Below are 26,891 nucleotides of genomic sequence, written 5' to 3'. Positions count from 1 at the left end.
AAATTACCGATAAACTAAAAATTAGCGATAAAGTTGGCAAATTGAAACCTAGAAAGTCATACATTCTTCTTAAAGACCACAAATGGGACTTTAATAATAATCCCAGCACCCGCCTGATAAACCCAACTAAACCAGAAATAGGTAGAATTAGCAAAACTATACTTTCTAGAGTAAACAAACAAATCAAACAGGACCTAGAACTAAACCAGTGGGCAAATACTGCCGAAGCAATCACCTGGTTTAAAAATATAGAAAACAAAGATAAATGTACGTTCATACAGTTTGACATCATATACTTTTATCCCTCGATATCCGAAGAACTTTTTAACATTGCCCTAGAATTTGCCGAGGCATACACTGATATATCCTCAGAAGAAATCAACATCGTTAAAAAATGTAGAAAATCAGTTCTAATAAATAACAATAACCAATGGATAAAAACTAAAATGAAAAATTCGTTCGATTTGGCGATGGGTGCCAGAGACTCTGCAGAGACATCAGATGTTGTGGGATTATTCATTCTATATACCCTCACAAGCATATTCGATACTACGGATATCGGCCTATATAGAGATAACGGAGTAGCTATAATAGAAAACTCCAACAAAGTCAAGGGAGAAAACTTTAAGAAAATCATACACAAAGAAATGAAAAATTAGGCCTTAAAAGCGGACGTATCAGCTAACATAAAAATAACAAACTTCCTGGACGTCACGTTAAACTTAGATAAAAATACATATGAACCATACTTAAAAGATAACGCTACTCCAATTTACGTAAACCCATAGTCCAACCACCCACCATCAATTATAAAACACATTCCTAACTCGATCGTAAGTAGACTCAGTAATAACTCAAGCGATGAAAATGCATTTAACAGGTCAACCAATATCTACGAAACAGCCCTAAAAAATAGTGGATACAAAAATATCGATATCAAATATAAGCAACAAAACACCAACAACTATAATAAAATTAAAAATAGAAGAAAAATAACTATAATTTGGTATACGGCCCCATACAATCAAATGTTAAAAACAAAACTTGGCAAGAAATTTCTAGATCTTATTGAAAAACACTTTCCCGCAACAAACCCTTACACAAAATATTCAATAAAAATACCTTGAAGTTATCTTACAGTTGTTGCGAAAATTTAGAGATGATAATTAAAGCACATAATAACAAAATACTAAATGAAAACAATGTAAACAACAACAAAATAAACAATAAAAAAGTAAACACCATGAAAAAAATAAAGCCAACACTAGCAGAAATAATAATAATAATAATAATAATAATAATAATAATAATAATAATAATAATAATAACAACAAACCAACCCCGGACAAGAACAACCATACCATGAATAAAAATACTAATAACGAACAAGATAAATGCAATTGTAGACACCGCACACTTTGCCCAGTCAAAAATAAATGTCTAACAAAAAGCGTAGTTTATCAAGCAACAACATTTACGAAAGAAAATCCGAATAACAAGAAATATTACGTAGGCATGATTTCCTTAGATTTTAAAACCCGATACTATGACCACAAAAGTACATTCAAAAATAAAAAAAACACCGTATAAAAACAACACTAGCGAATAAATACTGGGATCTCAAAGAAAGCGGACATTCGCCGGTAGTCGAATGGAAAATAACAAGACAAGCTACCACGTGCAGACATTTAGACGACCCATGTAAATTATGCCTCCATGAAAAATTTGCTATCCTGTACTTTAAAGAACCCCAAAATCTATTAAACTGTAGACGAGAAGTAGCAAACAATTGTGTTCACAAAATAAAACTTACTCTGGGATAGCGATACAAAATAGCTTTAAAACTAACAATAACAATAGAAAACAAACAAATAAATAAATTAAATAGACATGAATATACATAAACGATCACACATATATGTATATATATGTATATATATGTGCATGTATGTGTGTACACATAGGTATATTTTCATATATATATAAAAAAAGGAAAACGTCTACCTTAAACCACTAACCTAGTTCTAAAACATATCCTTTGTTCGATAAAATGCATGCCCATTGGCTGATAGGAAGGGGCGCGGTGGATACTAGAAAGCTGATTGGCTAACTAAAAAATCCTCAACATATATAAAAACAAGAAACAACCACAGAATTTGCGCATAAGCCTGACGAATCCTGTAGTGGATGAAACGCAGAATATTCAGTGTAGCTTAATCGCCATATATATTTTATAAATTACTATATATATATATATATATATATATATATATATATATATATATATATATATATATATAGGCTTATGAGCGAATTTATGGGTTGTCTGTCGTTTTTATATACGCACATTCTATTGAGATTTTAGTTAGCCAATCAGCTCTCTAATATCCATCGCGCCCTTCCTATAAGCAAATGAACATGCACTTATAGGACAAATGCCCATTTGACCTCTGGTTGACCTGATTCTTTGTGCGTGTTCTATTTAGCCTGGATATCTAGTGTTTTGGCCTGTTTTAAATCTAGGTTAGGTTTTTTTATGTAAGTTTTTATATATATACATATATATATATGTATGATAGTTTATGCATATGCATGTTTATTTATAATAGTAGTAATAATAATAATAATAATAATAATAATAATAATAAACCAACTCTGGACAACCAACAAGATATATGCAACTGTTGATACCTCACATTTTGCCCACTTCAAAATAAATGTCTAACCAAAAGCATAGTTTACCAGGCCACAATATTTGCGAAATAAAACCCGAATAACAAGAAATATTACGTAGGTATGACTTCCTTAGATTTCAAAACCTGATATTATGACCACAAAAATACATTCAACAATAAAAAAACACCCTATGAAAACAAAGCTAGCAAATAAATACTGGGAACTCAAGGAAAGCAGCCGTTGCCGGTAGTCGAATGGAAAATAGTAAGACAAGCAAACACTAGTAGAGACCCAGACGACCCATGTAGATTATGCCTTCATGAAAAATTTGCTATCCTGTACTTTAAAGAACTCCAACATCTATTAAACTATAGGAGAGAAATAGCGAACAACTGTGTTCACAGAATGAAATTTACCCTAGGAAAGAGATACAAAATAGCTTTAAAACTAACAAAAACAATAGAAAATAAACAAATAAATAAATAAAATAAATAAACATGCATATAAATAAGCTATCATACATATATATGTATGTATGTATATATATATATATATATATATATATATATATATATAAACTAACATAAAAAACCTAACCTAGATTTAAAACAGGTCAAGATACTAGATATCCATGCTAAATAGAACACACACAAAGAATCAGGTCAACCAGAGGTCAAGTGGGCCTTTGTTTTGTAAGTGCATGTTCATTGGCTGATAGGAGGGGTGCGGAGGATACTAGAAAGCTGATTGGCTAACTAAAATCTCAATAGAAGTTGCGTATATAAAAACGACAGACAACCACAAAATTCGCGCATAAGCCTGAATAATACTAGAGTGGATGAAACGCGGAATATTCAGTGGATCTTAATCCCCATATATGTTATAAATTACTTACTAGTTCTATCTACGTATTGAGCACGTTTGAAGTAAATACATAAAGTTTACGCATAAATTTATACTTTCGTATATTAATTGTATGTGAGTAAATGAAGTAGTTTATATATATAATATATATACATATGTGTGTGTGGGTGTGTGTGTGCGTGTGTGGGTATGAAAGGTTAAACATTAATCGACTTTTAGCTGTATTTTAATGTTTTGCATGCGCAAAATTACCAGCAGGAGTAATGTTTTATTCGACTTATCTTGCCAAGGTCAACTGTTTTGTTTTTGATTTTGACTCCTTAGTAGCATTTTTTTCGGTTTAAAACAACATCGAAAGTGTGCTATAGGTCCAGATATCCTATATATCAAATTTCAACTCTGTAGACACAATATTCAGGGAGAAGTTTTATTGAAACTTTTTTCACACAACCCGACAAAGTCATTTATATATATATATATATATATATATATATATATGCACTTCTATGAACTTATTTTTTGTGTGTATTGATATTCATACTATAACCCTTTTTTATTTTTATTTATAAAGAAAATACAACTTTGTTATATATGGGTCGTAGAATTGTATTCATCTGAAAAAAATCTCTCTACTTTGCATATTCTTTTAAAAAGTCATTTTAATTAATTCCCTATTATAATTAACTAAAGATCCCATAAGAAAACCGAAAAATCTAATAGAGAATTAATTAAAATAAATGGTTAAAATTAGCTTGATTTTTGCAGATGAATGCAATTCAACGACCTATATATAACAAAGTTGTATTTTCATTTTAAATAATTAGAAAAACGGGAGTTTAATACGAATATCTATACAGAAAAATATATAGGAGTATATATTTATATAGAATATATATTCCTATGATTGAGCAGCATTGTTTTATTTATGCAGATCTGGTTGAATATTAACGTTAAAACATTGCATATACTTTTTTCTTCATTTCTTTTTTCAATCTGACGGACTAACTTTTTCGCGTTTTCAGCGAGATGGTAGAGAAATTCGCGAAACGTACCAACATTGGTCGTCTTCAAATACTGTTGAATAGTGAATATTCATTAGTCAATAGACTGATCAAATGCTGCGCTTATAAACATTTCAGTACGACAACCCCGCTCCCATACCCCGTCTGGTCGATGATATTCTTTATTTTTGGTCCAATGTAAAATCTGAATATCTTATCAGTTTATTAAACCATGAATATTCATTATACCACAGTACTTGAAGACGACCCATGTTGGTTGAAAACGTAGTACGTTTGACGAATTTCTTTACTCTCTCACGTAAAACGCGCCATATTGAATAAATTAATTAATTATTATTTCTACAGTAATTATTAATTAAACCCAAAAGTTATAAAACAATTAGTTGTCATTATTAGAATAATATTGTTTTAATATCTAATTCCAAAACCTTATTGGATGATGTCATCATTTCTTTGTAATTATTGACATTTACAATTTGTGTGGATGCACTAATTGTCCTTGTCATTATCGCTGTCATCATCTTTTCCCATTCTTTCCTATTAAATAACCTTGTTTCTCTCTTTGTTAAACTCATAGCACAAGCTCACATTTGCCGTCACATAAATTCCGAGACATGACAAGAAACTATTAATCTGTTGATGCACCTTGTTGCTCTTCATATTTTTTTATTTACAACTTTGCAAGAATATTGGAACCAACAAAGCTGCATTTGGGATCTAGTAAAAAGCACCGTTTGCCTATTCTTCAGTTCTATCATAAACATGTCAGCCTAATATTTTCCAGCACTTTAAATCCCAGAGTTGAGGGTACAGATTATATGCGAAATTTTTGTAAAGGACAGTCATTCAAATGTATTTTTAGTTCGTTATTTATATCCTTCGCCAACAATATGACATTGTCCAATTGACTGTTTTACTGTGACGCCAGTACGTTCTCTTCAATTCAAACACTGCGCTCGTTTTTCATCAATTACTTGAGCATGCCCAAAATAGTCGTCGACGCAAATATCATGGAAGACTCTTCAAACGCAAATTGTCCCGGACGAATTGATTCTGCATTCCTGTTTGACATTCTAAAACTGGCTATTGGATGTGTTCATGCATCACATCAATAATTTGGATCGATAATAATAAATGTGCACCTTAAAAAAGACATTTTTTTTCTGATAAACCATTTGTTTTTACATCGATGTCACTTGCATAATAAACCGTCGCGTATATTGCATTTTATTTCTTACAAGATTTTGCCAGACTGGTATGAACTTTCTGCCAAAAATTACATAAACCTTTGGAGAAAAATAATTGTAATTAATTTCACATATAAATAATAAAAGTATAATAAAATTTATCGAATTTTAAACGAATTTTAACAAATACTTTTTCGGTTCGGAAATTAAAAAAACAATTCAAATTTTCCAATAATATATTGTGATTACGTTTATAAGAATAAGTACTGATTGTTCGTATGCTTTATTTAATTTTAGATAACTTTGTGGTACAAGTTAACACTGCTAGATCCAATTGCTATACTGTCGGAATTAGCATACACACGAGTAGGGGGGAGGAAAAGACGGTTTAAGTCTTGCAACGAAATGTCGACGTTGCTTACAAGCAGTCTTTCCTTGTAAAAGTAACAAATGGATAACGATGGTCGAAGTGTAATTTGTCTAAAAGACAGCAACAACTACTACCACAGCAGTAGAGCGGCCACACCTTTTTATCTACTCCAACTCTCAGTCAACGAGATTCACGTGTGACTGAAATGTCTATTTAACTTGTAAGGAATAGGCACTCAGGTTCTTTGATTAACGGACCACCGGCTGTGTTGGTCACAGCTACCAGAACTCCTTTCTTCCCCACCGACCTACCCTCGGCAAGTCAACAAATTCAAAATTCTCGCACATTCCCCAGAAAAGAAAATAAATCTTTAAGAGAATAAAACAGTTTGTTTCGACTCCTGATAAACTGGGTCTACCAGTTACAACTCCTTGAGGGTTGCAAGTCGGACAGAACTATTGTTCATCTTCTGGTGGTGCTTCAGTTAGACCCACACAGCTGAAGTGAAACCAGTCATTGCATCTATCGCAGGCTATCATAGGTCTGGTATCCTCAGGTCTGTTACAGCTAGGGCAGATCCAAATTATAGGGCCCTCTCGATGGGGCATTAGAATACACCGACTGCCCCCCCCCCCTGCAGAGGGTAAAAGTCCCTCAATGGGGGTCCTGGATATGACCTTAAACTATATCTAGCGGTGAGGCCCCAGCTTGTGGGCTTTGGGGAGTGTGGAGCCACCCTTTAGTTACGATGACTCCCAGGTCCACTCTGACCCAGAATGGTATTACCTGTTAGGGTTCCAACTATGGGTTAAATAGAAATCGACTTGAAAACAACAAATATATTCTATTAAAAATGTTTTCTTCAAAATCTTTGGATTCGGCATTAAATAACCCGAAAAGGGTTGATATGCCGTAAAACAAAAATAACCAACCAACCAACCAAATTATAGTACTCTCTTTCCGTTGAGGGTCCTGGCTTATATTCTGTGAACTCGATGGTTCCATGCATATCGGGTCTGGTTCTCCAGGCTGTTCAGAGATTTCCAGAGGAAAGAGATGCTTGATAGAGTATGTGTCTATAGCTCCATTCCCTTTCCTCACCTTCACCATGTGCACCAATTTATCACTTCCTTGGATTAGCTGTAGAACTTCACCTAGGGACCAAAAAGGCTTTGTCTTCAGAGGGCTTTTTATGAGCACTATATATCCTGGTTTTACTTTATCTTCAAAAGAACAATCAGCCAAGCTTATTGCTCTTTCTCTGAGACTCAACAAATAGTCCTCATTCCAAACTTTCCTAAATTTAGTCAGGCTTTCTTCCCGGGAACGCAGGGTTTGAATCAATTCACTTCGACTAATAGGATCGATCGTTTCCAGGTCCTGGTTTTCCAACTGCATTATTATTCCCTGACCAACATTCGCATTCATGAGTGAGTTAGAGGTTAAGACATTCAGATTAGCATCCCCAGAGCTCCTATATGTCAGGGGGCAGCTATTTATTGCCCTTTGCACATCAGACAAAATTGTTAGTAGACCAAAATAGTCTACGTTACCTCTTATTGCTTTATATAAGCAAGATTTATGGTCTTGATAGACCTCTCCCAACTACCACCGTACCAAGGTGAAAACAGTGGAATTGTGCAATGTTTTAAGTCATATGGGATAAATCCTTCCTTGAATTCGTCCGCTATCATGCCCCGGTTAATGATTCTGGCAGCAGCGTTAAATGTGCGAGCATTATCCGAATAAAGGTGTGTAGGGATTCCATTCACGTTTGTGAACCTAATGAATGCTTGAATAAATGATTTCACAGTCATATCCGGAACCAGTTCCAAATGTACAGCCCATACATGTAAATAGAAGAATGTACATTTTATAGTCTTTTTCTTGTCCTCTAACATAGATATGGCTGGTAAAATGCATACTGGTATGTAGATAGGGTCTGACAAAATTCACCATAGGGGCTGGTAATTTGATCGAAGTTGGTATTGAAAAGAAAACAACATTATAGCGTTTACATTTGACACAATTACTAACCACATTTTTACAGCCTGTCTGGCTTGTGGTATCCAGTAACCTGCCAATCGTATTTCATTCAATGTTGTGGCCAAGCCTAAGTGTTGGCTTCTTTGGTGATATTCTTGAATAATCAATCTTATTAGATAATGCTCTTTTCCCAATAAAATAGAATTCTGGACCTCATATGAGAAATATTCCGATTTTCCTATTCTTCCCATCAATCGTATTGTGGTCCAAAAAGAGATTCAAATTCTTCACCAGTTTAGGCATGGTATTTCCTCCAGGATCCAACAAAAAGTCCAACTCCCTAATACCAGTGAAGTTACACTGATCAACTTACTCAAACTGGAGAATTTTTCCAATTTGACTTCTGATGTAGCCACTTCATTCTCTGCGACATAATTTACTGAAGCGCCAATCCGCTCCATTTGAACTTTAGAAAGGCAACCCAACTCACGATGGCACCAGGAGGATTCTTCTTGCCTTATCCATTTCGGTCCCTCATATCAAAGAGAAAACTTTTCCTTAAATTTCTTGATAGTCAAACCGCTGGTGATGTAATCGGCCGGGTTGTCATCTGTTGAAGTGTACTGAAAGTTTATCTTTATGTTAAAATCAGATTTAACTTTCTCAGACATTTGAGCTATGTCCTGCAATCTATTCCGTACGAATACATTTTTCGTTTGGACGAAGTCAGCCAAAATCCAGGACAGAACTACCGGAGCATCTGTGATTACATAGACGTCTTTTATAGGAATGTCCTTTAGGGACTCTTTTATAAAAGGGAAGCATTTCATTGCTAAAAATACTGCTAGAAGTTCCAACGTTGGAAGGGATTTTCCCTGCAAAGGAGTCATTTTCGCTTTGGCAAATACCAAGGATGGATTTTCATCCTGTACGGCATATACCGCAAACCCACATGCGGCTTTAGACGCATCACAGAAAAAATAATTTTGTATCCTTTCCTTCATCTATAACCCTTCTGGGGAAAGATACAGAGTTTAACGCAGATAAATCTTTTGCCAACGTTCTCCAATCTGAACTCATTCCTTGAGGAACCATATCATCCCAATTCAGTTTTTGTCTCAATATTTCTCTCATCAATAAACGACCTCGCACTGTCACAAGTAGATACAGAGACAAAGGATCAAATACCTTTGAGGTCTCCGATAATATTTTCCTCTTAGTTGATGCCTCCAAGTCGCATGATGGTGGGGAGACTCTTATAGAATCTTGGACAGGGTCATATTGATACCCCAGTACCTTTTCCCAACCAGAGTCGAATCCTGATAACGTTCCATCTGCCTCCATTTTCTTTGGGAGTGTTACACAGTTGGAATTGCAAGATTGTAAATTAAAAATTCCCTTCTGCAGAAGCTCTCTCACAGAGATATACAAATCAGATAGATTTTCTGCATTATTCGCAGTTTTCACTAGGTTGTCAACATAAAAGCTGGATTTAAGTGCCTCTGAACATTCATCCAAAGGGAATTTCTCTGCATGAAACTTTAACACGTAATTTAAAATAAAAGGGCTTGCATTGCAGCCAAAAATAAGGGTTTTGTACCTGTAGCAATGTAATTTTTCACCTTTCTTCAGAAAAAAGTAAAACCGATTACGATCCTTTTCCGATGCCAGACGAATCATCAGAAAGGCTTTTATGATGTCAGCCAACAAGGCATATCGGTTTGTTCGGAATCGGATCATCAGTTTTAACATGTCGCTCATCAGGTTCACTCCAGGATATGCTGCTTCGTTCAATGATACTGAGCCCTTATGTTTATAAGAACAATTAAATACCGGTCTCTACACCGGGTTATCCTGGCTTCATGGGTCGTATAGTTGCCACAGTCCTCAGACAAATGTTTATTGCTTTTGCAAAAGTTGCATCTTACCTTGGATCTCAATTCGGTATTAAAAGTTTTAAGAGACGAGGTTTCGATCGTCTCCTCTGGCTTAATCTTAGGTTACAGCCTAGGTTTGGACATCAGTACCTTAGTCGGCTGTCTGGCAACTAGCATTTGTTTCACTATTCTTGGTGTTTCCTTCAATAGTGCGGACAATGTCGGGTAGGTAGTCCCAGAGATTCGTAAGAGTTCTCCCTTTACTTCGGGCGTGAATTTCGCAAATAACACTTGTGCTATTATTATTGCTCCAGCTGACTTATCGTCATATAAGTCACAACTATACGAGGCCTTTAGCTCCCACATATCCGTCTGGGTCTTTATCATAAAATTTTTGAATCCTTCCAGGTTTTTGGGATTATCTAACTGGAAATCTAATGTTTCTTTAATTATTTCACCTCTTATTACCTCCTCGTCCAAATATTGGTCCTTTAATAGCTTAAGGGCCATAGCGTAACTATCTTCAGAGGGGGAGAGATGATTTATAAGTTGGAGGGCCCTACCTTCCAAGGAGCACCTAAAAATATAGTCTTTCCGTGTTTGATGTTATGGACCTGGCACAATTTTCAAACTTTGTCAAGAAGTCCTTGAAGCTCCTCTTGTTGGTGTCGAAGTCCTTCGCATCAAAGTGTGGTCCCTTCAACTTTATTTTAAATGGCTCCACAGAAAATGAAGAATGGCCTGTTGGTTTGAAGGGTGGCGATCTCTCATTTTCTGGAGTAACCAAGTTGCCATGACTAGAGGTTGAGTCAACATTTTCCATCGAGGTAACTGTTGGGTGTTCACTCTGGTCCGCTTTCCGCAGAGAACTTAAACGCTGTCTCGCTCCGGAAGCTTCGGAAAGTCGATGCTACAACACCTGGACTGCGCTATTTAAATCCGATGAAGAATGCATCGCTTCATCAAAAAATGAAATAATAACGAAAAATTATGTTCTCAGAATGGATGTGTCTGGCGTGATCCCTGGCGAATGCCTAGCAGCTTACTTATTGAAATTCGGAGACATCACCGCAATAGACGTTGCGCACTACAACAGAGTATGGTCATTAGACATACTACTTAACAAAGAAGCTTTCATAAATATCCCCATACTACATGGAAGCATGGGGAGAGAAGTTACCAATTGTTGTCGTAAGAAAAAGACCAGCATGTTGGATATGCGGGGAAGTGGGCGATCTTACATACACGTGCCGCAAAAAAAAAAAAAACTATCAGCAACAAAATCCAACCTCCAAAACCGTGTTTTGGAACATCTAAAGTCAAAACCTCAAGAACAAAAATCTACGGCATCCAACACCCTTACCAAAAATGATACTATCCTTTAAAATGAAGTCACCTCTGATGATTTGGAAAAAGATATGCGACATAGAAAAGAATCTTTGCAAAAAAAAAGATGAGCGGAAACTTGTTTCCCTTAAAAATGCCCCGCAAGTCATACGCCCAAACCCTTACTTAAGAAGAAATATTCGAGATCATGACAAGCAAAGACCTAGGAGAGGGGGTCGTAAATTTAAAAAAAAAACTACTTCAAATGGAAAAGGAAAAAAGGGGATACATCCATCCCTTTTCCAGAATAACTTTTACCAAAAACGCCGATCCCCTCCAAAGAAAAACGCATATCTGCTAACGTCCCACCCCTTTTTAATTCTTCACTTCCAAACAGAAAAGAATTGACCTCCTTAGTTTTCCCTTCCAAGAAACTTAAATCTCCTAAACCTTCTCCCTTTAGTACTCCATGCAACACGCCTCAAAACACCCCACCCTTCCCCTATGAAAGCGGAATGCCTCCTCCCGCACAAGTCCCCCCTCCCGCAATTTCTGCAGACAAAAAGGCAAAGAAGTTCCTTTACTGAAGTCAAAGCCAGAAAAAATAAAATCGCAACTTTTTACGCTGGAAAATCGGTTTGCCAAATTACGATGGAAAGAGACAATTATGAGGGCATACACACAACAAAAGGATATAAAAAAAACTTTACGTTTTACAAAAATTAAAAAAAATACATTTCTAACCCGGAAGATTTCCCAAATACGAAAAGGGTGCTAACAGTTATGAGACCGAGAGAAGAATCAAATGGATCTTAAATTATAATGAAGGAAGCAAACAGCACGTTGGATGTTTTTCCTCCGATTGTTTTTTAACGACGCGAAAATTTCCAAATTTCAAAAATCACATATTGTTCGAGTCCCTATTAAAATACACCCATAGCTATATAGGGCTATAAAGTTAACATTTTCCTTAGAAATTTGCGGTCTGTCCCTGAACCGGGCATCACTAATGAGATGACCATTGGTTTCATGAAGACAACCGTCGATGTCTTGATACTAACAGGAATCTCAACCCTAAGTTACCACAATAGCCTTGAGATTAGCTTGTTTAAATGCCCGTTGCTTGAGAGACGCCTCTCGTAGACTTCATGTTGCAGGCGACATTCAATGCCTCAGAATGAATAAATGCTGTTTGCAGGAGATCCACTTTATTCCCAGTGATTATCAGGGTGTGCTGCTAAGAGACTTTCATCTCTATTCAACACATTTTGACGCCCACTAAAGGACGGGGGGGTCTCCTGGATAGATAAGCGCACTCTTAATGCTTGGTATGTCCCAGTATTTGCAGATCCCGAGGGAAGACTTGCGTTTTGATGTTACCGTAAAGGATGTGGCTTTTCGATTTATCGGAGTTTCTGCGCCTAATAACTGTACTGAGCTGGGTTCTTTTTTCGGCTGAAGGAGCCTTTCGTGAATTCGTCCCTGTCAGATAGTTTTAGCGGAAGACTGGAACGCGGTTCTAGGTCCAGATTTCAATCGCGAGGATTACTCCTTAGGGGCTACAAACCAGAACCTGGATATTAGAGCATTTCGCGATTTTATTGACAAGTTTAATCTTGTCACCAAATTTTGAAATGAAAAACCCGAGGACGTAGTATAGACTTGGACAGGAAGACAAGGGCTCTGATCTGGTGCAACTCTCGAGCTACGTCGGTCGGTTCTACTTAGAAGAGTCAACCAAGGGCTTTTAGATTGTCCAAGTTCCCACAATATAGTTTATTCGGATCACAGGCTCGTCCGGGTTCGGGTAAACTTAGATAGGATAAAACCTTGAACGGCTGGGCACTGAAAGTTCAACACGTCGTTATTCGACTTGAAGGACTTCTGAGAAGAGCTGTTACTAACCATACAGAGGAAATAAGTGGTGAGGTCACCTTAAAAAAGGTATTAGGTCCATTGCTGCCGATTATAATCGCCGACTAAACCATAGTTCTTGGACAGCGAAAGCGACACAAAAATCTAGATTAGGACGTGCGGTGGAGGAGACGCATAGTAATAGTTATACTATATTTAAGGCTTAACTGGACTCCTTTGATAACAAGGAGAACCAGTAATACCGCTCTCCCTCGACACTAGCGCACAAGCATATGTATTCGGTGACTTTAATGTTCACCACAAAAAACTGGCTTGGATTCTCTACTCACACAGATGTAGCGGGCAGCACAACACATAGCTTCGCTATATTTCACTCCCTATCACAAATGGTTAAGTTTCCAACCCGTTTCCCTGACTAGCAAGAACAACACGCATCACTTCTAGATCTGTTTCTGACCACAGCTCTCGAGGAGTGTATGCTGACAGCCCACTCAGGAACGCTGATCATGCAGTGATAATGGTGGAAATCGGCCTAAACTCTAAACCTAAAACTGAAGAGCCGGTGCTCAAAACAACGAGATATTATAAAAAGGTTGACTGGGAAGCCATCAGAGATCTTATCAGAGATGCCCCATGGGGAAATAAATATATATTTATATATATATATGAGCAGTGCGCAAATGAGACCACTGAATGGTTCAAAACAGCAATTGAAGCACATGTTCTCATGCGGAAATTTTATAGCAAGCTCCACTCTCCCCAATGGTTTACTTCTACTTGCGCAATTGCCATTGCACAAAGGCAGCATGCATACCGCAGATTTAACCGACATAAGTCCAGTTCAAACAGACATAAGTATATAGAAGCTAGAAGTAATGTTAAGAAAGAAATAGCGACAGCTAAGAGAGAATTTACTGAAACTACTAAAAAACGCATCGAAGCACAAAAACTTAGGAACCCGTGACTTCTGGAAAATTTCCAACAGTGTAGTAAATAATGGGCAATCAACAATCCCCCGACTAACCAACAATCACGAGGTTGTTTGCTCAGAAACCGACAAGGCTAATATGCTTACCAGCCGGTTTGCCTCAAACTCCACACTGGACCCTTCTAACCACCCCCTGCCTTACTTTTCTTTGCGGACAGACGCCACGCTAGATGATCTACAAATCACCCCTGCTCAGGTGCATGCTATCATAAAAAACCTTGACACTTCCAAAGCATATTGACCTGATCTCATCCCAGCTGTGCTATTAAAACGTGCTCAGCCGAAGTAGCTCCAGTTCTTTCCAAACTCTACAACAAATGCCTTAATGAATCATGCTTCCCGGACTGTTGGAAAACTGCTTCTGTGGTACCAGTATTCAAGAATTCTGGCAAAAGAACTGACCTATGAAATTATCGCCCCATTAGCCTCCTCCCACTTTTCGCCAAAATATTTGAGACCATAATTAACCACGCTCTAGTCCGTCAACTTACAGATGCTAAACTTCTGACTGACAAACAATATGGATTTAGACAAGCCAGTTCCACAGCAGACATCCCAACTGTAATCTCTGAACGTATATACCATTTACTGGAGAAAGCTGAGGAGGGCAGAACGTTAGCTCTAGATATATCTAAGGCTTTTGACAGGGTATAGCATGAGGGTCTCCTCAGGAAAATTAAATCATACGGTATCACTGGTAGAATGCTTAACATAATTAAATCCTTCTTAGATAAGAGAAAAATCCAGGTTGTCCTCCACGGTCGTACATCTAAACAGTGTGATATAAATGCGGGAGTGCCTCAGGGGTCTATCCTTGGACCTCGATTGTTTCTAATATTTATTAATGACCTCCCCGACAAAACTGCCTCTGATATGGGTATATATGCTGATGACACCACACTCTATAACAGGCATGACAGGAAAACAAATGAACACATAACTAACGAAATGGCAGAAACACTAGAGGATGACCTCCAATCTGTAGTGGAATGGGGACAAAAATGGATGGTCACATTCAATGCTGCCAAGACTAAACTGGTTTCCTTCAATAATTACAAGCAACCTTCTCTGCCACCAATAGCAATGGCCAATGACCCCCTTTCTGAGAGTATATCTTTCAAACTGCTTGGCCTAACGTTCACAGGAAACATGAGTTGGAACAATTATATTGAAAACATTGCCAGGGCCGCTGCGAAGAAGGTAGGCTCTCTCTACCGTGCTAGAAAACTACTGACACCTGAAAGTGTCCTGTATCTCTTTAAGGCCACTATTCGCCCATGTATGGAGTATTGCTGTCACATTTGGGCTGGTGGATCTGCTGCTAGTCTCTCGCTCCTAGACAAGGTGCAAAAGAGAGTCGCCAATCTGATAGGCAACTGGCATCTAAGCTTCAACCTCTGTCCCATCGACGAAACGTTGCACCCCTCTGCCTGTTCTACAAGTATTTTAATGGTGAATGCTCTAACAAACTTCAACCACTTGTATCCCCACGACGTAGACACCCTCGACAAACCCGACAGGCAGCTAAATCCCACCCCACACAGTAGAGATTCCTAGATGTAGAAGATCTTTCTACTTCAGTAGTTTCTTCCCCAGAACCGCTAGACTCTGGAATTCCATTCCAGGTCTCTGCTTCCCCAACTGTACTGACATGCAGAAGTTCAAGTGTAACGTGAACCGACATCTTCCTGTCCAAATCCCAACATAGTGCCCCAGTAGCTACTGCCTCTTATAGTAGCCCCCTACACCACAGTGGCAACGTGCCTTGTTTGGGGTGAAAATGTAATAAAAAAATACGTAGTGAGGGCTAGGTTAAAAAGAGTGCCGAACGAGGCAACAAACATGACCGCTTCACTGTGTGCGGATGAACGTCGACGGTCTACTGAACGACATATCACCCGTGTCACATTGCCGGTCGGACGAACCGTGACTACAGAAGAGGGGATCTTCAAGGTTCTTCCTCTCATTTTCAGCATCTCTTCACCAGGGAGCCCAACAATTAGAAAATATTGAACAGCGATGAGATAAAGACTATCCAACATTCATGATGAAACTTGCTGGACAAACCATGCATAGACAAAAGTTTATCAGGAGTATCATTTTATTAGGTAGTAAGTAAACTATAAAATATAATAGAACTTACTTTTGGTTTTGAAAAATAGCGAGATTCTCTAAGTGTTTAGGACTACTGGATTTCGTATACCAAAATTAGACTATTTTTCATTGCGAGGTGATTAAAATACAAATTGTGATCGTTAATTTGTTTAACTTGCGCATTATTAAACAATTTCTAAAATAAAGACACGCCGAAAGTTTATTCCGCGTATCACTGACACATTTAAATAACTTTTGTTTTTCCGTGATTCAATACAGAGAAAAACAACATGGCTGAAATCTATAATATGCTAAATCCAATTTTATTTCGAAATAAAAATAACGTTTTGTTTGTTATCTGAATTTATTGAGAGAACAAAAGCTTCTGACCCATATTATTAACCATGGCCAAGATTTGACAAAGCGTTTTATTTCTTCATAGGAGCGTGGTTATTATTTATTACAGTAAACTGAACTGAATCCACACTTGTTCCCCAAAAGCCATACATTTAAATAATACAACATGGTAAATTTTCCCTTGGTTTATAAATTAAAAGTAATTGTAATGCACTCATGAAATGGGTCTTCTCTTACTACATTTCCGCTTATCATTTTCTTATCACTTTCTTATCATTTTCTTATCATTTTCTTATTACTTTCCTATAATTTTCTTATTACTTTCTGATCACTTATCATTTTCTTACAACTTTCTTATTACGTTTGTATCACTTTCTTATCATTTTCTTATTGCTTTCTTATCACTTTCTTATTATTTTCTTATTCCTTTATTATCATTTTCTTATCACTTTCTTATTGTTTTCTTATAATTTTCTTTAAACTTTCTTAGCATTTTCTTATTACTTTCTTATAATTTTCTTACTACTTTCTTATCACATTCTTACTATTTTCTTATTACTTTCTTATCATTTTCTTATTAATTTCTTTTGATTTTCTTATGACGTTCTTTTACTTTTTTTCACTTTCGTATTTTCTTATCACGTTCTTATGATTTTATTATTATTTTTTATTACTTTTTATTACATTCTTATCACTTATTATTAATTTCTTTTTATTTTCTTCTTTGTTATCATTTTCAAACAACTTTCTTATCATTTTCTTATAATTTTGTTATCATTTTCTCATCAATTTCTTGTCGCTTTTTTAATACTTTCTTATAACTTTGTTTTCATTTTCTTATAATTTGCTTATAACTTTCTTATCATTTTCTCATAAATTTCTTGTCACTTTCTTATCACTTATCATTCTCTTACAACTTCTTATTAATTTCGTATCACTTTCTTATCATTTTCTTATTACTTTCCTATCATTTCTTATTACTTTCCTATCATTTCTTATTACTTGCCTCCCATTTTCTTATTACTTTCCTATCATTTCTTATTACTTGCCTATGATTTTCTCATTACTTTCACATCATTTTCTTATTACTTTCCTATCATTTTCTTATTACTTTCCTATAATTTTCTTATTACTTTCTTATCATTTTCTTATTACTTTCCTATCATTTTCTTATTAATTTCCTATAATTTTCTTATTAGTTTCTTATCATTTTCTTATTACTTTCCTATCATTTACTTATTACTTTCTTATCATTTTCTTATTACTTACCTATCATTTTCTTATTACTTTCCTATCATTTTCTTATTACTTTCCTATCATTTTCTTATTACTTTCCTATCATTTTCTTAATACTTTCTTATCATTTTCTTATTACTTTCCTATAATTTTCTTATTACTTTCTTATTATTTTCTTATTACTTTCTTATCATTTTCTTATTACTTTCCTATCATTTCTTATTACTTTCCCATCATTTTCTTATTACTTGCCTATCATTTTCTTATAATTTTCTGATTTTCTTATTACTTTTTTATCATTTTCTTATTACTTTCTTATCATTTTCTTATTACTTTCTTATCATTTTTTTTATTACTTTCACATCATTTTCTTATTACTTTCACATCATTTTCTTATTACTTTCCTATCATTTTCCTATCATTTTCTGATTTTCTTATTACTTTCTTATCATTTTCTTATTACGTTCTTATCATTTTCTTATTACTTTCTTATCATTTTCTTATTACTTTCCTATCATTTTCTTACTACGTTCTTATCATTTTCTTATTACTTTCTTATTATTTTCTTATTACTTTCCTATCATTTTCTTATTACTTTCCCATCATTTTCTTATTACTTTCGCATCATTTTCCTATTACTTTCCCATCATTTTCTTATTACTTTCTAATCATTTTCTTATTACTTTCCTATCATTTCTTATTACTTTCTTATCATTTTCTTATTACTTTCTTATCATTTTCTTATTACTTTCCAATCATTTTCTTATTACTTTCCTATCATTTTCTCATTACGTTCTTATCATTTTCTTATTACTTTCTTATCATTTTCTTATTACTTTCTTATAATTTTCTTATTACTTTCACATCATTTTCTTATTACTTTCACATCATTTTCTTATTACTTTCACATCATTTTCTTATCATTTTCTGATTTTCTTATCACTTTCTTATCATTTCCTTATTACGTTCTTATCATTTTCTTATTACTTTCTTATCATTTTCTTATTACTTTCCTATCATTTTCTTATTACGTTCTTATCATTTTCTTATTACTTTCTTATCATTTTCTTATTACTTTCCTATAACTTTCTTATTACTTTCTTATCATTTTCTTATTACTTTCCTATCATTTTCTTATTACTTTCTTATCATTTTCTTATTACTCTCCTATCATTTTCTTATTACTTTCCCATCATTTTCTTATTACTTTCCCATCATTTTCTTATTACTTTCTTATCATTTTCTTATTACTTTCTTATCATTTTCTTATTACTTTCCCATCATTTTCTTATTACTTTCCCATCATTTTCTTATTACCTTCCCATCATTTTCTTATTACTTTCACATCATTTTCTTATTACTTTCCTATCATTTTCTTATTACTTTCTTATTATTTTCTTATTACTTTCCTATCATTTTCTTATTACTTTCCTATCATTTTCTTATTACTTTCCTATCATTTTCTTATTACTTTCCCATCATTTTCTTATTACTTTCCCATCATTTTCTTATTACTTTCTTATCATTTTCTTATTACTTTCCCATCATTTTCTTATTACTTTCCCATCATTTTCTTATTACTTTCCCATCATTTTCTTATTACTTTCCCATCATTTTCTTATTACTTTCCCATCATTTTCTTATTACTTTCCCATCATTTTCTTATTACTTTCTTATCATTTTCTTATTACTTTCCTATCATTTCTTATTACTTTCTTATCATTTTCTTATTACTTTCTTATCATTTTCTTATTACTTTCCTATCATTTTCTTATTACTTTCCTATCATTTTCTTATTACTTTCTTATCATTTTCTTATTACTTTTCTATCATTTCTTATTACTTTCCTATCATTTTCGTATTACTTTCCCATCATTTTCTTATTACGTTCTTATCATTTTCTTATTACTTTCTTATAATTTTCTTATTACTTTCCTATCATTTTCTTATTACTTGCCTATGATTTCTTATTACTTTCCTATCATTTCTTATTACTTTCCTCTCATTTTCTTATTACTTTCCTATCATTTCTTATTACTTTCCTCTCATTTTCTTATTACTTTCCTATCATTTCTTATTACTTGCCTCTCATTTTCTTATTACTTTCCTATCATTTCTTATTACTTTCCTATCATTTTCTTATTACTTTCCCATCATTTTCTTATTACTTTCCTATCATTTTCTTATTACGTTCTTATCATTTTCTTATGACTTTCTTATTATTTTCTTATTACTTTCCTATCATTTTCTTATTACTTGCCTATGATTTCTTATTAATTGCCTATGATTTTCTTATTACTTTCCTATCATTTTCTTATTACTTTCCCATCATTTTCTTATTACTTTCCCATCATTTTCTTATTACTTTCCTATCATTTTCTTATTACTTGCCTATGATTTCTTATTAATTGCCTATGATTTCTTATTACTTTCCTATCATTTTCTTATTACTTTCCTATCATTTTCTTATTACTTTCTTATCATTTTCTTATTACTTTCCTATCATTTTCTTATTACTTTCCTATCATTTCTTATTACTTGCCTCTCATTTTCTTATTACTTTCCTATCATTTCTTATTACTTGCCTCTCATTTTCTTATTACTTTCCTATCATTTCTTATTACTTGCCTCTCATTTTCTTATTACTTTCCTATCATTTCTTATTACTTGCCTCTCATTTTCTTATGAATTGCCTAGTATTTTCTCATTACTTTCACATCATTTTCTTATTACTTTCCTATCATTTCTTATTACTTTCCTATCATTTTCTTATTACTTGCCTATGATTTTATTATTACTTGCCTATGATTTTCTCATTACTTTCACAATATTTTCTTATTACTTTTCTATCATTTTCTTATTACTTGCCTATGATTTTCTTATTACTTGCCTATGATTTTCTCATTACTTTCACACCATTTTCTTATTACTTTCCTATCATTTTCTTATTACTTGCCTATGATTTTCTTATTACTTGCCTATGATTTTCTTATTACTTGCCTATGATTTTCTCATTACTTTCACACCATTTTCTTATTACTTTCCTATCATTTTCTTATTACTTGCCTATGATTTTCTCATTACTTTCACATCATTTACTCATTACTTTCCTATCATTTTCTTATCACTTTCTTATCATTTTCTTATTACTTTCTTATCGTTTTATTATTACTTTCTAATTTTCTTATTACTTTTCGTCACTTTCTCATCACTTATCATTTTCTTATCATTTTCTTAAACCCTTTCTTATCACTTTCCTATTTTCGTATTACTTCCTTATCATTTTTTATCACTTTGTTATCATTTTCTTATGACTTTCTTATACATTCTCATCACTATCTTATCATTGTCCTTTTATTTTCTTATTACTTTCTTATGACTTTTTATCACTTTCTTATCACTTTCTTATTACTTTCTTATTATTTTCTTATGATTTTCTTATACCTTTCTGATCATTTTCTAAAAAAATTCTTATCAAAATAAATCACTGAAATATTCCGTTATAAAATTTTTAAAAGAAAAATCACAGAGAAAGAGAGAGAGAGAGAGAGAGAGAGAAGTAGAGAAAGGGAGATATGACGAACAGAAAGAAATGAACTATAAATCTTATCTTGTTATTTCATATTTAATTCAGATTCAAATTATCTTACTGAAATGAATGAATGCTCAAACGCGTTATGAGTTTTTTAGTTTAAAAAAGTGTAAACAAAGATAATACAATTAAATGGAACGCGATTTACAAAAAGAAACGATATGGAATGAAAATATGTACTAGATTAAAACAACGGAATTGAGACATGGAAAACAGGGTAAGTATTTTTAAGAGTGAAGAGATATACATGTGAAAAAAGTGAAATAAGGTAAGAAAATAACTGAATGTAAGAAATGAATTAGAACATATCGACGAGTAAATGTATAGGAACTAGAAAATAAAGGTTTCACAGAATTAGATGAACAAAGATAAAGAATAGTGCGAGAAATAGGGACAACGAACGAAATCAGAAAAGAAGAGAAAAATGGTAAAGAAAAATAAGGGATTAAGAAAAGAGAACCATAAATAATAGAAGGAAGGCTGTAAAATAGTAAAGATGAAAAGAAAGAAAAAGCAAAACAAAAGATGGAAATACATTTGAAAAAAGAAAGAGAAATAAAAAAAAACAAATAAAAGATCGCAAAACAAACGAAAGAAAAGAGTTTAAATGAGAAGAAAAATAATGTCTTAAATTTAAACACTCAAACAGAAATATAAAATGTAATAAAAAGAGTGAAAAATAAAATGGCCACGAAAAAGAAGGAAGAAAAGGGGATTAACAATTTTTAAAAGAGAAAATATTTTAGTTCTGAAAACAAAAATCAATTGAATATGAAAACGAAACAGAAGAGAAAAACTATATGTCCATTTTCTAATATCATTATTTGTTCTGCTTACGTCACGCAAAAGTAGAAATGCATGGCTTGGCTTTATAATCCCTCGAATCAAAATGGCAAAAGACCTGCATTAAAAATGTGACAAGGGAAAAATTAGACTGCAGCTTGTGCAATAGCGGATTTAATAAATGCGACGCCTGTCGTTCATTTTATGTCGAGCACGACACACTTAAACAATTTCAGTCTTAACACGAACACCAAATTACAATTTGTGTGAAATCTTTTTTAAAAAAAGTAAATATTGATGGTAACTTTCCTCGAGTGAAAACTATATTGGACACAAGGTTAGAAATTTTGGTGCGATGTGGGATATTAAAAAATTCAAAGAGAAATCCGTATTTTATTCGTCAGAATCGAATTTCACATTTCAAATTACTTAAACAGTTTCTATCTGAGATGCATTTATATATGGAGTTCACTGATTAGCTTCAAACAAACTAAAAACAATCATCATCATCATCATCATCATCATCATCATCAAACAGTTTATATCTGCATGCGACACAACACATTGTATAATTAATAACACTTTTCGACTCACACGCACTTTCATCATTTTGTAGCACATCGTACATATTTTAAAAAACATTTTTATCAAGAAAATATATGAATATCAAATCGTATATATATATATATATATATATATATATATATATATAGAGAGAGAGAGAGAGAGAGAGAGAGATATGCGTGCGTACATATGTATGTAAGTGTGTTTGTGCACGTGTATTATTGGCACAGTATTAAAAAGATATATATTTCAAATACAATCTATTTCTTTTGCACTGGAAATTGCCTTAATTGGTGAGCAAACCGGAAGCAGGAAAGTCATTTATGGAACGTCATTATGTTTTATTTTTCAACTAAAAAAATGCCCAAATACTAGGCGGATACTCATGTTATCACCATGGAGATAATATTTAAAAAGAACGGGTGTGTATCACCCTACTTTCCCAACACATGTCGCTGAAGACCATTTGCCAAACAATCGTAAAGGGGAAATACGACTGTACACTGTGGTTTAAATGATATGAAATTTGTGCTGTCGAACATTTATGCACGTTTCCATTCATTATATTTCTTTGAATTTCGTCTTTTTCTCACTACAAATGTCTCTAACAGCTAAACACGTTGACCGATTGCACCTAAACGAAAACATATTTGTATATTTTTAACTTATTTTATAATTTATCTATTATTATCTTATTGATCTAAAGAAATGTAGAAATATAGTAGAGGTGTTGTTATATTCGCGTTTACCGATGTGTGTATGCACCATTGTACACTCGTGTCGTCGTCAAGCAGAGTTGTTTGCTTCTCTGTCGATACAAGTCTACTCAGACGTCGACATTCAATTATAAAACTGTTTATTACAATTAGAAGAATTGTCACAGAAAACATCAGAGAGACGGTTCATTATCATACGCTTTAAAGAAAGATGACAAACACATGGATAGTACGTCTCGCTATATCTAGTTCCATTGTAATGGCCCCTCTTATATTGAGGGCGGGGCTAGAAAGACGGCTTTTCTTGGTTGAAGTCTTCCCTTCAAAACAAAAAATCTGTCTAGAGTCATTTTGACACTAAAAAGTGTCACTCCGTTTTATAACATTATATAATGTTATAAAACATTATATAATGGTATATGACATAAAATGTTATCTAACATTATGTAATGTTATAAAACATTATGTAATGTTATAAAACATTATATAATGTTATATGACAGTTTATACTGTTATATAACATTATATACTGTTTTATAACATTATATACTGTTTTATAACATTACAAAATGTTATATGACATTTTATATTATATAACATTATATACTGTTATATAACATTTTATTATGTTATATAACATTATATACTGTCATAAAACCTTATATAATGTTATATAACATTATATAATGTTATATAACATTATATACTGCTATAAATCATTATATAATGTTATATAACATTATATAATGTTATATAACATTATCCGTGACTCGTTGGGTTACAATCACTAGAACTACTCATTTCACTTTGATTCCATTCGAAAATACATAAATTATGATATATTTGTTTAACCATTAATTTTGCATGACTATAAGAAGGAGTCTCTTTACTTTTATACTAACTTAATAGACCGATATACTAGCAAAGATACTTGTTATTTTGCTATGTAATTTATACACGTGCTTAAGATGTATAGGAACACACCAAGTATATTAGATGATAAAATGAAGCAATTAAGATGCAACAATGAAAAGAGTCAGCCTATTTGTAAATGTTCAAGGATAAATCTAAATATTAGAAATGGCTTAATCAACTTAGAATTAGAGATGACGAGTGAAATACATCAATATTGGAGCAATGGATGACTTTTACATTCAAGCTGAACGTTTACCAACATAATTCAATGTCAATGAAATAATATTTTAGCATATTTTTTGTGCTTTAAAGTACACACACACACACACACACACACATATATATATATATATATATGTACACACATGCACATATATATATATACAGGTAAAATTAATTTAAAATAATAAAAAAAAACTTTTAAGATGGTGGAAAAAGTCAGCGCATCCGATATTCACCAGCTAAATGAAAAGTTGGTAGTTAAGAATGATTGTCTTCATAAAGTATTGAAAAAATAAGAGAAAAAGAAAACCAACTTGGTTATAGCGAATGCGCCTCCATGAAGCAATCACTCAGATCATTTGGCGCTTAAATATCCAGCTCTAAAGGGAAAAGCTAATAATCTGAGTTCACTAAGGGATCTTACATTCAAGTAATGTATGGAAGAAAACACTATTTGGTTTAGAGGAAGTTAGTCTCTGTGGATGTAACTTCACTTGCGGAACAACATATTATTGATTCTCTTATGTTTGCTATGGATGCAATGGCTGTGTGTGTGTGTATGTGTGTGTGTGTGTGTGTCGCTTTATTCAGTAGTGCAAGTGAGAGAAAATCATCTATACCAAAATTAAACAAGTTTTATCATGTTAAATCTTACGAGGAATTTGGTTATAATATGCATTTTGTATGCAGGATTTTTGCAATAATATCGTGGAAAGACCGTAAACAAGAAACGCGATGTTTTACTTGATTTAAAATGATAAAAAGTAAAATCCAATTAAAAGGATTCAAGTTTTCTCTTGTAACATTTCACTAAAAATGCATTTAAACTGTGCGGTTTGCGTCCGACCTCCACAGGAATTTTATTTACAATTAGAAATGGAAAATAGTAGAAATTAAAAAAAAAAAAAGAATAAAATAGTAATCTAAAAATTAAGCGTTGGTAAAAAGAGCACATAAAAGTCCTCCTTTAATATATAATTTGTTTCTACATAAGCAGTAATATGTTGCTACACAGTCATGAGCATGTTTCGCTCAGTTAGTTTTTAGTAAGTAGAGACCTTTTCACACAATACAGCTTATACGAAAGCAAGGTTTGCAATGAAAATATACGTCTTCCACGTCATAGGGAGTCAATATCAGGAGGTTCCGCCAAATGTTGTAAAAATAGGAACTAGAAATAAGATTTAGTAGTATGTTAAGAAGACTACATAGGGGCGTGGATTACGGTCTATGTTGGGATGTAGGAATAAAAAAGAAATGGATGGGGAAGTAATAAGCCAAGATTGAGATAAAGAAGGACTGAAAAGAACGTTGTATGTATGCATGCGTGATGTCCGCCTTAAATTCTAAACATACTAGTGCGTATAGGATCAATTAGTAGTGGAGTGGGAATTTGACAAACTTTTTAGAATACCTATGCGAAAAGAGGTTTAGATTTAATTATTCCGTCATAAACATGATTTTAATACGACTCGAATTTGCCGTGATCAGAAAGTATACAGCTTAGGTTTCCCTCTTGCCAATCCCCGCTTCACCACTACCATCCCTAAAGACAGTAAAGAGATAGGAAAGAAAAGGAAAAGGCTTAAGGATAAAAAGAAGAAAAGAGGAAAGAAAATAAAAATGAAAGGGAGAAAAAATAAAAAAATAAAAGGGAAAATCCATAAATGATATATCAGTAGTGATTTAGAACATTTCTTCCACCTTTCTACCCGTCCTCTACATTTGTGCACTACCCACCTTCAATCCCATCTCCCATTACAACCTTTTAAAAATGTTTTTTTTAAAATTTATTTTACTATCTGAAGCTTTAAAAATTTTATTATAATGATATTAATAATACTATCTTCAAAATGTGTACATTTAATTACACTTCCATGCTTGAATATAATTATTTGTTGTAATTGCGATAATAATAGTTAGATAAAGAAAGTATATGGGAATAAACAGGTCAGTGACTGCGATATTGATGATAATTGATATAATAACATTTTAATACTAATTATATTGATTATTCATGCATAACTAGCCATAACAATTAGGATATTTAGTAATAGTAATCATAGTGAGAATAACGTGACTAAAGTAAAATTCAAGAATGAAAATGAAAAAGTAATGAATTTCAAAAAATAGAAGATAAAAGATAGAAGATAAAGTAAAAGAGATATAATGATTTCAAAATAGTACTAAGGATAATTGATCTGAAGGTACTCACGTATATATATATATACATATATATAT

The 26,891-nt window shown here is 33.3% G+C and overlaps 4 protein-coding genes across 4 annotated transcripts in view; all 4 read right to left on the bottom strand.

Moving 5' to 3' along the window:
* Positions 1–7,517, bottom strand: part of LOC145259652 (uncharacterized) — a 27,901-nt gene extending 20,384 nt beyond the window's left edge. Inside the window, exon 1 of the mRNA XM_080117309.1 lies at positions 7,056–7,517. Coding sequence (XP_079973435.1) covers positions 7,056–7,517 — 462 coding nt within the window. The remainder of the gene's footprint in view (positions 1–7,055) is intronic.
* Positions 1–26,891, bottom strand: part of LOC145259891 (BAI1-associated protein 3-like) — a 2,054,292-nt gene that overhangs the window by 1,074,447 nt on the left and 952,954 nt on the right. The window lies entirely within an intron of this gene.
* LOC145259651 (uncharacterized) lies at positions 8,645–8,995 on the bottom strand. The gene has a single exon (XM_080117308.1). It carries the CDS (start codon positions 8,993–8,995, stop codon positions 8,645–8,647), a length of 351 nt encoding a protein of 116 aa, XP_079973434.1.
* Positions 9,075–9,857, bottom strand: LOC145259650 (uncharacterized). The gene has a single exon (XM_080117306.1). It carries the CDS (start codon positions 9,855–9,857, stop codon positions 9,075–9,077), a length of 783 nt encoding a protein of 260 aa, XP_079973432.1.

Source organism: Euprymna scolopes, chromosome 35, assembly GCF_053919585.1.
Source record: "Euprymna scolopes isolate OS-2025 chromosome 35, ASM5391958v1, whole genome shotgun sequence".
Lineage (NCBI taxonomy): Eukaryota > Metazoa > Mollusca > Cephalopoda > Sepiida > Sepiolidae > Euprymna > Euprymna scolopes.
This window is presented reverse-complemented; position numbering and strand designations above follow the sequence as displayed.